We start from the raw sequence: 13,878 nt of genomic DNA on the forward strand, positions 1-13,878 counted from the left end.
AGAGACACTTAAATAGAGATACAAGTGTATGAGTGACAGATATTTTATTTAAATAGTTATTCCAGTTATAGACATTTTGCTGAAACACTTATTGTGCACATCCCCACTTTTACATTTGTCTAGAAACTTGAGTCTTGTCATGTTTTCATTCATTTTCACAAGGACGTGTTTGAGTTATGTATTCGGCTAGATTATATTTGGTTGGTCAATATTCAGAAAAACAGATGTTGCACAACATAACAACATATTTTTTTTCCCCTTGACTACTATTTTTGCTGTTAGCTTTTATCTCAATAAACAAACACGTAATACTGTAAAACACACACACAACCCTTTATTCCAATGTCAACAATGCAATTAACCATTTGATATAACATAAGGGCAGTATCAGATTATATTTTCATTTATCATCAGTACTTTACATTACTGCTGATCAAAGTGATGATTTACAAATCTGTTTCTAATTTCTCAAAGCTACTGGTTTCCATTCATATTTGAACAATAAGAAATATAGTATAGATGATGGTCCTTTAAGATGTGCAGCATTTTGTATTTCATCTGATTGAGAATAAATGTGGCAATTGTTCAATTTTTTTTTTCACCGGATGTATAATACTGTACCATAATACATGTTCATATCATAGACAAATACACATTACAACATTTCTTCAACTGACGCCATTGCATTTTCATTTAACTTATTTTATGTTTCATCTTTTGATCCCTTTGTAAAACCCGATTTGATTAAGGCAATCTTGACCAATATAATACATTAATAATAATAACAATAACATGTTTTTCTTCAGTAGACATATGGGACCGTTGATTGTCTTGAGAATGTCTTTGACGCTCACAAAATAGTTATCTCATAATTGTCTTCCTCCTGCTGAGATACAAACAAAAAGATATATGTTAAATATTGTGGACACTGATGAAATGATAATCATGTCAACACGTTGTGTGGTAGATACATTTTCTTAAGTTGTTTACCTCACTGTCACTGATATCTCGAGTAGGTGTTTTAGTCTGCTTCAACTTGTAGCCATTCTTCTCCATAACTAGTAAGGTCAGAAATTGTCCTCGTTCCTTCACAAGCATAATCACATCTTCCAGGTACTTCTCCTCCACATTTTGTCCATTAACTTCCATCACCACATCACCCTCAAGCAATCCGGCACTCTGCCCAGAGCCCCCAAAAGCCACCTACAGGGGGCAAGAAAACTAAATATAACACCACATTTGACCATCAATAATAATATCTTGGCCTACTCTCTTCTGTTTTTTTTTGCCTCAGTATCTAGGTAATGTTGTATTGCATCGCTACCTGGCTGACGAAGGTCCCAGGTCCCTGTGGGAAACAGCCTAAGTTAAAGCCAAACCCCAGGGGGCCTTTTTGGACCGAACAGAGCCGGGGCTTGCACGAGCCGTCCACTTCCTTTTGTGGTGACTGCTCCGCTGCAGAGGCTGATACGCTGCTCTCCTTTTCTCTCTCAACAGCACCATCCTCACTAAAGAGAAGAGGTGACAGACCCAACTGCAAAATAAAGCAAAGCAATGGCGCACACTGATCTTTATCGGGATGTTAATGCTCAGCTATGGTCTCCAATCATTATTAATTAATTTATCTTGGAAAAGATACCTATCCGGGAAGCGAAGCCCACCTGGGTGTAAAACTCCAGCCCCTGGAAAGTGATGGTGGTGAGAGAGACCTGTTGTCCACTCAGCCTCACTCTGTCCACAATCTCCTCGTGCATCAGTGACTCCACTGACTCCCCATTGACCTCCAGCAGCAGCTCTCCATCCCGCATGCCCGCCCGCTCAGCTGGACTGCCACTGTCCATCTCACGCAGCACATGAACTATCATTAAAAAAAATACACTGATATTGACTTGAATTGAGAAAGCCTGTGTTTGACTTTTGCACCCCCTTTTTTCGTCCTCTTACATGTGTGTCCTGATGGTGCCTTCTCCAGCCGAAGGAGGAAGCCGTACCCTTCAGGCCCGGAGACCAGGTGCAGCTTTGTGGCCCTGTAAGGCAGGTTATGTGGAATGGCCATGGTGGGCAGGATGGGCATCCTCTGTCGCGTGTAGTTCTTCTCACTCTCACCGTCGATCACTAAGATTGTGATGTGATCGCCACATTTTTTCATCTACAGCACAACGATATTGATGACTGGTAGACAAGGCTGGTTATGAGGAGTTCAATCTTGTCACGGTAAACAGCAAAACAAAGTACAGCAAAACAGTCGTGACTTTAATTTAAAAAAAAAGTTTATTATGAAAAAAAGGCTGACTTCATACCATCCTGCTGAGAGCAGAGTGTGTGAGGTCGGACACCGTTGCTCCGTTCATCCACACCAGGCGATCTCCCTTACACACCCCGGCCTTATCAGCTGCACCTCCCGAGACCAGGCTCACAGAGAAGCGGCCTTTCTCACCTGCAGAGCACAAAAAGGAGGAGCAACTGAATAACACATGTCCTTCTGTCATTTATCTAATCTAGAACCTTGGGCTTGTCGTCTTACCTTCCACGGGCGTGAAGTTGATGCCCAGACTTGAAGCGGGATCCCTGGAGATGTGGCAGAGTCTGGGTGGTTTGCCACCCTCCCCCTTGTGAGCTTGACCCAGACTTCGGAGGTCTTGACCTCGGGACACGGCCTGCTCATACTGCTCCCCACCCAACATTAATAAACATAACTGCTGTCCACTTATCTTTATTTTCTTAGCCACCTGATTCATTAAAAAGAAAAAAGCTCCAGTTAAAAGCAATCCAGTCCTGTCACTTTGATAATAAAGGAAGCTCATCTTACCTCATGGTGAGGGACATCGTCAACATGGCAGTTGTTGACTTCCAGAAGCCTGTCTCCATCTTGAAGGCCGCTGCACTCCGCCACCCCTCCTGATACTACATTTCTGATTATGTGGCCCTGGCGTCCCTTCTCCACCCGCAGATGGAAGCCATAGGACTCCCCTTCCTCTTTTTTAAGAACGCACAGACGCGGGCTCAGTGTCCACACAGAGTCTGAGCCGGGAAGAGACGGAGAAGTGTCGTCAGAGCAGAGTTACCTCAGAGAGCAGAGTCACGTACTGGTACACAGAAGATATTTAGAAATGTGTCTACCTGCGTCTTCCGTGGTCACCATCACCGGGTTGTCTATTCCCTCTTTCGGATTAAATGTAAATTTACTGCAAAAGGAGAAATTAGAGACATTTGACTTCAGATTTAGTTGCAAAACTATAATCACTATTAAATGTGATCATTTGGTAGGTATAAGAAAAAAGAAAATTAAGGGCACTATTTTCCTTTTGTTAATGACCCTCTAAACTTGACATTTAGGCAGATAAATTCGTAAAAATGCCAGAATTCTAATCAGTCAATTGCATCAATTTCAAATAGATTATACTTACTGTGCATATTGGTGGCACAGCCTCACCTGTTATTATCACTACAACAACAGCATTTATCTGTGAAAAGCCTTATCTTGGGCCCAAGGCCTTAAAGATTACTATGTTCCAAAAGCCATCATGCCAAGCCAAGTAAATCTGAATTTTCAAAATTCATGACGAGCTGTATACTTAATATTAGTGCAATAGATTTTAGGGAGACATGAATGTGAAATTATGTTTTTCAGGTTAAATGTCCGACTCTACGCTGTGCCTGATCATCTTAACATTATTCTTTAGCAGTGTACACATTTAAGTTTGAACTGACACTGAGATATTGAGGGTATCTCAAAATGTATGAACATTGGAGCAAACAATTAGATGACAAGAAGACTTACTCTGTCAACTCTGTGATTTCCACCGAACCTTGAAAAACAGATGGATAAAGTAGCTTTAGCAGCGTGGCATTCAGGTCGTGAAATTAATTATTCACACGTTTCTGTATTTACAATATTTACCAAAGATATTGCTACTCATACCACACACCGCAGATAAAAATATTTAGCAAATTTAGCAACCGGGTTTCAGATATGATCATTAACTGTCAATCACATGATGGTATATGATTCTGAACTTACAGCTCTGTGAGGCATCAGCTTCCCAGTTTGATTTGCGTCTGAGCCTCGGATGACATGGCTGCTGACTTTAACTATCAGGGAAGGCGCCATAAAACCGTGGTTGACTTTATGTAACTATCTTTAGTCTTTGGCCTCTCTCAAAGGGGAGGGAGTCAAAGGGCATTAAAAACCTTAAAGTTGTAAATGTCCAACGAATATGTGACGGATAAATAATCAAAACTTGGCAAGACCTACAGTCAGTCAGCATTTTTACAAAAGTGGATTATTAATAGTATCAAGACATTTGAGGTACAATTGTATACTTGAGCTCTCAAAAACAATGCTTTTGTCTGTTCATGGGGTTAAAAGACAAATAAAGGGATGTGACTGAGACATTTATTGAACAATTTAGTCATTCATTTTTATTCCTTCTTTTCTAATATCCAGGTTGTATGGCGCAGGGATCCAATTTGGGCCCTGTCCTGATCACCATGTATGTACATGTGGTTGTCTCGTCTCTTGCTAAGTGTACAATTCACGTTTACACAGGTAATATTGTTTGATACAGTTTTGATGAATCATAGATCAATTGTAACTCTCCTTTAATGCCCTGCAAGATGCAAGACGTGTTATAAAACTAAATTGTTCCTGAATGAGAATAAAACTCATGCCGTTCTCGAGATGCAACAATATATAGATTACAATAACATATATATATTTCCACTCATCCAGTCATAGAATACAAATGTGTTAGCATTTGGCTGAATGATACATACATCTACTATCACTTGAATCTGCTCATGCTTACTCATCTGCCCAGAGTGGCAGCGAGCAGGAGGACAGCTAACTCCACCCCTGCTTATCTATTGGGTTCATCATGTCAGTGACACTGAGTCCTTGTTGCGCAGACACCGTGTCCCGTAGAAACACACTGTTATGATAATGTAACACAATTAGTAACTCTTTGCTCCCAGAAGAATTCCATCCCTCACGTCTAAGTAGCGGAACAGCTTATACCACAGACATGACTCACTGTTTGCTTTTAGCGACCATAAACCTTCTAATGTCCGAGAGCATAGTGGTCCTCTATATAAACACAAAGACAAGCTGCTGATGCTTGATGAGATGTGCGTTTTGAGTTGTGAATTATGATCACAATTGGAAATATCCTTTTTTTTCCTTAGTTCTTTTAAGCACTGTCCGAACTGATAGATTTCATTTCTTGAACAAGTCAAGCTATAGAAATCGAGTGTTCTATTTAAATCTATATTTCAATCGACATATATAGGCAACGGTTGGTCACACTGCAATCTCCCGACTCCTGAATGCAGCACGGTAGAATACCAAGATAACACAAGCATGAGAAGAACTTCACGGACAGAAAGGACAACATGAGATAGCTGGACAACAAAGATTAGAACACGTCGAAAGGTTTTACGTATATTACCTCCACTTGATCTCATGTTGTGTCTCTTTCCCATCTGGTCAGCAGTCTCCCCACACAGAGGAATGGAACAGAGCGAGTACTGTACGTTCAAACATTATTTTGACCACAGAGAGACTCCTCCCTTTGAGGGACGCTTAATGTTTAATCTGTGTGTGAAATGTTTTGAGCACACACATTTATACGTAGGGATCTGATTTGCACTGTGGACTGCAAAACAAGGCTGTTCCCAATACTGTTCTTTTATTGTTGCTATGTGAAAGTTGGAGCTCTCTGTACATGTGGGCCATGTTCCCATGAGAATTACATCCACGACTGGCCGTCGGTGTCAATGCCAAAAGCTTCGTGACAAGTCGCACAAACAGACAACAAGCCCATGAAAGTAACGCAGGAGGGATTTATAGGTCGGTCGGTGGAGCAGAAGGACCGGTGCTGATGAACATGGTGAGCGTGACTAAGAACTGAATGACTGGAAGTGCAGGGAAAATGCAGGCAGGTGATGAGAAAATCAAAACATTATTCTTGGTCGTATCTATTTCACCTCAAGGGTTCCAGGAAGCCGTGCAACAAGTAGACACTGCATTGGAGATATTTTCAGTTGGCCGTCATATTTCTCTGGATAAACAGGAGATACGAGGTCAAAGGGATGACTTCCAGTATCTTTAATGTTCACGTGAGCTCCAGATTTCAGAAATGACAATGAGTGCTTAAACGGCCTGTTTTAAACATGCACATCTGAAAAATGTACGCCAGATTTTAGTCGTTACTTTTAAGACCAATACCAGTTGTAAAGACTAACGATGACTAGTAGAGGTTTGTGAGGGGAGAGCATCCTGCAATTCAGGGTGAACTTGTACAAGGTCAAACTGACATTGCCACCTTTGAGCATGGCAAGCATTCCGATGCTGAGAGGGGAGTGCTGCATACATGGAGGCAGTATTCCCATGTCACAAAGTCACAAAGTCAAAGAAGCATGCCGACAGAAGTGCCGCCCACTTGCGTGTGCACGGTCCTCGAGGTCCAGCAGGTGGCACTGCAGTATCTCCTGAATAATCTACTGCCAATTGCTCTGTGTACTAATACCACTATGACGGATGGACATTCATTGATAGGGGACTTATAGTTGCCCCCCATTAAACTGCACCAAAGCATACAGTTCTAATGATAATGTCACTCATTTTTTTAACATTAATGTATAACCACCCAATATTAAGATTCATTGTGTTAGAATGAGCCCTTCATATATACATGGGGAGCGGGTCCTCTTCACAGAGTCCATGTTTCTACAGCAGCCTAGAAGGGTCAAACCAAACATTGGCTTTAGAGAGAGCCTTTCACCCGAAGGCCACTGACACGCTTGGAAAGGGAGGAGTGAGAGGAGGGGTGTTCAGTTTGTTGTGCAACCAGACCACGAGATGAGACTAAATCCCACACACTGCTGGTTTAAAACTGTATCTAAACCAATAATGTTTAATTGAGGCCTCAGTCCACTAGATGGCCACACATTCCAAATTAAGTGTGTATGAACTGAAAACAGTTTGACCATTTGCATTACAATTACACACAAGTTCAATTACAAATGTAAAAATTGTATTTGTAGGAACTTGGACATATTTTAGTATTTAGTCAACCCCCCAATTTTTTGGGGAAACAAGTTTGACCTCTCTATTATAGGTTTTGAATCGTAGCACTCAGTACAATGAGGACAGCTGACTAATACATAGATTTAACCAGTGCAAAGACAGTAACAGGTCTAAACATTGAGCAGCTCACCATCCAGATCTTGAATCTCAGACTGGCATTTGTGATCAGTGACAATTCTTCATCTTGCTTGCAAGGTGCAAAGGCCCACTCACAGTCAATTAGTAACTTCCCCTCCGGTGACGTTCAAAGGTTAGGCTCCTATATACTACGAGTTTGTAACATGAATGTGCAAGCATTTGGCATGTGTGTGTTATGGTTTAACTTAGACAGATGAAATATTTACAAGTTTACAAGAGTGGTGATATAACCACCCCCATGTGAAAAGGAAAGAGAGAATGTGATTGAACTTGAACCTGCTAAATGACAGACAGAAAGAGAGAAGAAATAGCAGACACTGTATGTGTCTACAGTATGTTGGTGTTCTATCCCCTCCCTTCTTAAAATGGAGCGGAGAGAATGAGAGAGAGGGGAGAGAAGAAAAGAGAGAGAGAAAAAAAAGAGGAGACAAGCCAATAGGCTTCTAAGGGACTTTTCAACCCTGGTTCCGGATCCATGTGTCAGTCCCGCTCAGTCATCCCTGATGGGATCCTCCCAGCCACAGGAAGACACGGAGCTCCCATCTGTGCCGAAATCTTTGCCAAAGCACTGGAGTGTACTAACGGTCAGAAATCTGTAAAGGAAACAGTTACCTTTTTGTGACCATGAACCGGTTTGCTGCACATATCGCAAGTCCGAGCATGGCTGCTCCTCTGTGGGCCTCAATTGACTCCTAGCTTAAATAAAGATGGGGACATGTTTGTTGGAGAGTCGGCTGCAGAACCACCAGCACTGCCCTTCATTTTGCATGAAGCCTGGGGCTCAGCTCAGCCTCAGCGGGCCTGTGTGACATCCTTGCAGTGAATCCAAAGGCCACTCTTTTATCGTGACACACATGGCTTCTCTGTTTGAGTGTCTGAGTCTTGCGTTTCCTCGGCCTGTGAATCCATAGCAACAGCAGCGTGAATGGTCTATTCAGGACGGCCTCCACTGCACCCTCTGCCTCGGAGACTATACGCAAACAAATTACATAGTTTGTTTGTTCCAGGTTTTTTAAGACTCGTTCCCAGGTAGAAAAACAACAATTACATCTAAGAAGAATAATAATAGGAAAACTGTTGTTTATGCTCCTTGCAATCCTCTGTCGTCTGAGCAGTGACTCATTGTCTCCTTTGCTAATTATTATTATTATTATTATTATTATTATTATTTCTTTAACACAAATATGACGATGCAGGTTTACGATGCAGGAATTCCTTTATGAACAATAAAAAAAAATGAACACCTGGCGCACTTCCCCTCCGCATATGATTGTGAAATGTTTGGTTCTGTTCTAGTTTTTTTTTTTTCTTCTTCAGTTTTTCTGAGTAGTTTTGTCCAGGGGGTCATTCTGGATGGATCACAATGCAGATGTTGTTTGGTAGGACACTAACACTATTGGGACAATTCATTATTATCACACGAATAGAAAAGGTCAACACCATCACAGGGAATTTCAACATCATTTCTAGCCCAATCAAATAACATTCAGTGTGTGTATTTTAACCTAACTTGATTTGTCGTCTATTAATTGATCTGAAATGAAATTGTCTTGATGCACAGCACGACAACGGGGCATTTGCAAAAGCAGTTGGTGTGAATGAGTTCTAGTGTTTATTCAACAATTTAAAAAATGTTATTGCTCTCTTAATAAACCGAGAGCGTTTACACCTGAAATAAATGTTCATGTTATTTATCGTAAATAAACTTTTAACAGGAACATGTGTCTCCACTGTTTGTAGTTTATATTTTTGCAACTGTATATTTGGCTGGTGTCTCTTTACCAATATTTTTAACAAAAGGGTTGACTTAATTTTGCTGTTATAATTGTCTAGATATGAACGCAATGAAACATTGTATAAAAAAATGTGTTCCAAAATACAAACCACAATAATCAGTTGACCAACATGTGAGGACAACCTTTTTCACGATGTGGTCTATTTTATATGTATATGTATCTACATCATGGTGGCCTTGCAGGGAAAAGTACTGCATTCTTCAGGCATGACCAAATAATGACCAATTCCATGTACACATTTTCTTCAGTAGCCATAATTGCTGGCTCAGCATAATGACATATCTGCTAAAAGGTCATCTTGTTTGAGGAACGGTTTTCCCAACATTCAGTTTTGCATTGAGCAATGAAGTAACATCCTCTGCCAACAGAAATTGTGGATGTAAAAAAGGGAAATGATCACTTGGTTGCATACTCCACCCAAGAGATATTGCATAATTCTGACAAAAAAATGACAATCTAGTTATCAAAGAGTAGCTACATCATCATAAATTGCTTTGCTTGCAAAATTTTAGAGGAATAGTTTGTGTTGGACAAGAATCTGTCTGCGTATCTACCTGTGTCACAAAAATAGTTACAATAAATGCTACAGTGTATGTTGAAGGGCATTACAACACACATACTGCAGAGACACATTTATCTACAAAAGGTGTGTTGCCAATATGTGTGTCGAGACCATCAGCATTGATGAAAGTTCATTAAAGTAAATTGTGAATATATACCAGTAATGTTTAACATAAGGCTGAATGGTAGTTTATGATCATATGATAATAGAGGATGTGAGTCATACTGACAGGAGCATATGAAAACGAATTTAAATAAAATGATATGGTCATTAAGAACAAGATTAAGTTGAACGCCTGGCTTGAGTTCAGAGTGTTCTGATTGGCTGAGAGGAACAAGTGTACCCTACGTAGGACTGACGTTAATTTACAAAGACGAATGATGTGGCAAAAATCAAAGGGCGAATAGAAAGAAGTAGTTCCAGTTTGACATTTATTGTTGCATTTATTTGTATGTCTACGTCTTGTGTCACTGTTTGGTAATTCAAAGAGATTATTAAATATATTAAATATGTTTAAATGTACCGGTGAAATAGTGATTATACACGCCATGATGCACTTTTAAAAAGTGTGACTGCGTATTCATCCGCCTCATTGAGTCTACTTCCATTTCCGGGATGTTTTCTCTGCAGACCAACCTCCACCGCCATTGCAGGTCCAGAGAGTCGGTGTAGTGGCAGTCGGTTGTTAGCCAGGGGAAGCCCGCAAGTAAACAGTTCAGGGACGAATTAAAAAGTACCACCACGCCGACAGCAGGTTTTACACGAGGCTTACAATTAATTCATTTGGACTTTAGACTACAACCCCTCTGGCTGTCCGGCTAGCAGCTGAGAGAAGAAGCCGTAATTTGTTAGCATTAGAAGAAACCGGAGGAGAGTGAGAGAGGAACCGCCATGGCTCAAATCCTGCCTATACGCTTTCAGGAGCACCTGCAGGTATGTGGATGAATGAATGGTTCAATTGTTAGGTAAAGTTGTATTTCACTCTTAATCACTACGGGCTTCTGAGTGGCTCATGGGGCTTTTCAAGCACAAGTTAAGGCTTGCTAACAAGCTGAGTTAGCTAACGCGAGCTATGCTAACTAGCTTGGCAGGGTGGATGACGTTTATCTTAGTTAGCATCTAGCCTTCTTGCTAACACTTTGACTAACCACCCTGCTTCGTGATATAGCGTTAAATGACGGAAGCCTGCCACTGCAATGCACGAACACAATGTTTAAACTAAGACTATCGAGTCGTAAGCAGAACGGTTGTATTATCCCACCCTGTTCTTATGAGTTAACGTCACGTATAGCCTTAGTTAACTATCGGCAATGAACACATTCTCAGAAAGTGTCCTTTTTCTCAGAGTAACGTCAACGTCACACGTTGATATACTATTAGCACACACGGTCGCTGCCAATGCTTCTTTAAGGTTAATTGTGAGACTAACTTACGTTAGACAATTAATTCGTTGTTCATTATCGAATTACCGGCACTGACCTGGTTGAACCGTAAGTGGTACAGGAGCTGCATAGTAACGTGACAGCTGACCGTAAAGTAAAACACCATTACCTCTTTTACATTTAACCTACTTGTTTGGCGTTTACACATTCTAGAGTATCCACCGTCCTGTAACTTTGAACGTGATTATCCGACCACAGGAGGATAATGATGATGGCAGGTTGTAGATATGGTCATGTGGTGTTCTGGCTGTCGATAGCAGTCTGACTAATGTTAACCATGTTAAACGACTTCGCCAAAGTGGGCTCAGGTATTAACCAAGAATTACTTCAACCAAGAATTACTTCTGTCACGCTTCCTCTTCCCTTGATATGGTAGTAATTCAGCAGGTATCACGCTCTGTAATATTATAAAACAGGTGGTTTCCTTAATGTGCAGGCCTATGCACTATATGGACTGGACTTGCTCCATGGTTTAATGGCCACACCTTTACTATAACACTAATACAACTGCCAGTTGGTCAGGTTGAGGAAGTAGAAGCAGTCAGGGCTCTGGAAGTCTGACTTTTAAGAAGTAATGAATACAATAGTAACTTTTGGTGTTTAAGTCAAGCCTCAGATGAGATCTATGATCTCTCCACCTATTGGCTTTAAGAATGTAATTTCTTTACTCAAACTTTTTTATTTGTTTTCTAGCCTGGTCTGAAAACACAAACAGCTTTGGGCTTCACAGGCTTATGTAACTGATGACTCTGAGCTAAATGTGGATAATTTACCTGTGATCCAGGCTGTTCTTGTTTGCTTTCATTTTCCTTAATTTCCAAGAGATCCCATCTTAGTTCAACACTTTGTAATGACAACAGAGGTCAGTGTCAGTACTATTGGAGTAGATTGTGACTTTCAGTATCTTGTTTAGTGACAGCTCAGCAGATATTTGAACTTAGGCCTACTGGTCTTATTTATTACTGCTACTATGAAATCACATTTCTTGCATATCTTGTTGGGTTGGACTCTAGGTTGGGTTCTTGTTCAAAGCAGGTGGATGCTGTCCTCAGATTTGTCTTGTTTTGCTTTATTTGTTTTTCTTTTGATGAAAGGCAATTACATTTACAGTGCTGCACTCCAGTCTGTGTTATTTCCATCTTAGTTTGTGACAGCAGTTGATGTGTAGGCCTATCACAAGAGATTATAGAGAGACTGAGCATCACAAAGCTATGCAAAAAGTCTTTTGTGCATACAGTTACAATGAAATCATTATGGAATGACTTTTTTACTCTTAAGTCCTCTTCTGGGAGTGCCAAAACGGAGCAATGCAGAAGTGGTGAATTACTGTGGGTACTCTGAATTATAATTGATCTAATAGTATACTATCAACAAAATGAAAGGCTATGTTCTGACACTAAATCTTTGTAATTTAATGATACAGCTTGTAGCTTTTGAATTGACCTATACGTTTTACTTTTATGTACATTTTGTGGTACAAGAGTGGTGCAATAACTTTTTTATTTTATTCAGATTATTAACTGTACCGCACTCTAGTTCTATGCGATATGAACTGTATGCGTTTCCTGATTTGTGACATTTACACATCACAAGGTCATTTTGTGTGACTAATGGACTCCCAAGAGATCTCCAGCAACTATCACTAATGCATGATCTGCATATGCTGTTTCATGCATGTTTCACAGCATGCACTAGAGCAGATCATGCAGAATATTAAAGCTTGGCGACCGACTATAGTCTAAAATCTGTATCAAGATAAATTGTGACAATTACCTCAGTAATTACAAATGGGTCCCTTTTTTTTTTATTGTGTTGGCTCATTTATGATAAGGTTTGTTCTGGGGAGACTGCCCATTAATCTTGTGAATGAGTTTATCAGGTACAATAAGATTCCAGGTTCACCCTGGTAGCAGGAAGGAAGTTATCCTTGTTTGTTGCCTTTTGAGGATTCTGTTATATTGGGTCAATGAGAGGTGATATGAAGATTTTGTGCAGTTGTTTTGAAGTAAATCTCTCATTTGCACCAAGTCTCGTAAGACCTAGACATGTATCTAGGTATGTGCTCTTTCTCTTCGTCTCTTTCTCCCCTCCCTGAAACTTTGCAATTGTGTCCTCTCTCATCCGGTCAACTTGCCTAGCTTGCATTTTTATATGTCATCCATTTATATAGTGTAGTACATACTCCAGTTTAAGAGTAATCCTCAATACACCTACCTGGAAGTTGGTAATAATGGTGGATAATTAAAAATGACTCGTGATCCCATTTACGTAGTGGTAAGTCTTTCTTGACAAAGGCTTCCCTTGCATATCATTTTTAGTAAGCAGGGTTTGTCAAGCCAGGTTTCCTTTCCTTGGCCAAATAAGCCCTGTTGATGATTTGTGTAGCGAAAAGCCTCAGCATATCAAATATTGTGTTAATTCAACACAGTATTTTACACATCCATAATGACATGTTAATTTACTTTCTCTGCATATGTGGATGTTTTGTTAGTAAAAACGGTAATCAGTTTTTAAACGGTTATATTTACAAAAGGTGTCCAACTTTCCTTGCTCAAAAACACCCACCATGAACCTTATTGTTAAATGTCTAAAATTAATTTATATTTTCTCCAGAACACCTGGCATTCGTTGTTTCATACATAAAAGTGTATATTTTGGTATCCTTAATGCTAAGATTTCATGGCATCGCTTTTTTTGGTGTTTTTTTTACCTCTAACACCTGAGAGAACTTTTTACTCACACACTTCATCAATCCGGGATAGCCACATGAGCAGAGGATCAGACAAACCCAGAGTTATACACTTTAAAAAGAGGAAACAAAGACACACTTAATATACATGATTACCCTTACTT

The 13,878-nt window shown here is 40.2% G+C and overlaps 2 protein-coding genes across 3 annotated transcripts in view; one reads left to right on the top strand and one right to left on the bottom strand.

Moving 5' to 3' along the window:
* Positions 1-28: 28 nt before the first annotated feature.
* On the bottom strand, positions 29-5,554 carry pdzd3b (PDZ domain containing 3b). The gene is made up of 11 exons (XM_034550425.1): positions 5,448-5,554; positions 3,782-3,809; positions 3,121-3,185; positions 2,810-3,021; positions 2,525-2,729; positions 2,301-2,437; positions 1,945-2,149; positions 1,662-1,858; positions 1,325-1,534; positions 991-1,203; positions 29-886 (listed from the first exon to the last, which is right to left on the bottom strand). The coding sequence occupies exons 1-11, from the start codon at positions 5,479-5,481 to the stop codon at positions 851-853; spliced, it is 1,542 nt and encodes a 513-aa protein (XP_034406316.1). The 5' UTR covers positions 5,482-5,554; the 3' UTR covers positions 29-850.
* A 4,604-nt stretch (positions 5,555-10,158) lies between these two features.
* Positions 10,159-13,878, top strand: part of cltca (clathrin, heavy chain a (Hc)) — a 29,206-nt gene continuing 25,486 nt past the window's right edge. For both annotated transcript variants that reach the window (XM_034550422.1, XM_034550423.1), the window contains exon 1: positions 10,159-10,516. In XM_034550422.1, the coding sequence (XP_034406313.1) occupies positions 10,475-10,516 (42 nt within the window). In that variant the 5' untranslated portion in view covers positions 10,159-10,474. The remainder of the gene's footprint in view (positions 10,517-13,878) is intronic.

Source organism: Cyclopterus lumpus, chromosome 14 (genome assembly GCF_009769545.1).
Source record: "Cyclopterus lumpus isolate fCycLum1 chromosome 14, fCycLum1.pri, whole genome shotgun sequence".
Classification (NCBI taxonomy): Eukaryota; Metazoa; Chordata; class Actinopteri; order Perciformes; family Cyclopteridae; genus Cyclopterus; species Cyclopterus lumpus.

What these genes read in the sequence shown, in the direction of transcription:
- pdzd3b (XM_034550425.1), bottom strand. Translation starts at nt 5,481, where the DNA reads ATGGGAAAGAGACACAACATGAGATCAAGTGGAG. An exon ending in CAACATGAGATCAAGTGGAG is followed by an intron (nt 3,810 to 5,447) that starts GTAATATACGTA and finishes CTGTTTTTCAAG; the next exon opens with GTTCGGTGGAAATCACAGAG. An exon ending in GGTGACCACGGAAGACGCAG is followed by an intron (nt 3,022 to 3,120) that starts GTAGACACATTT and finishes TTCCCGGCTCAG; the next exon opens with ACTCTGTGTGGACACTGAGC.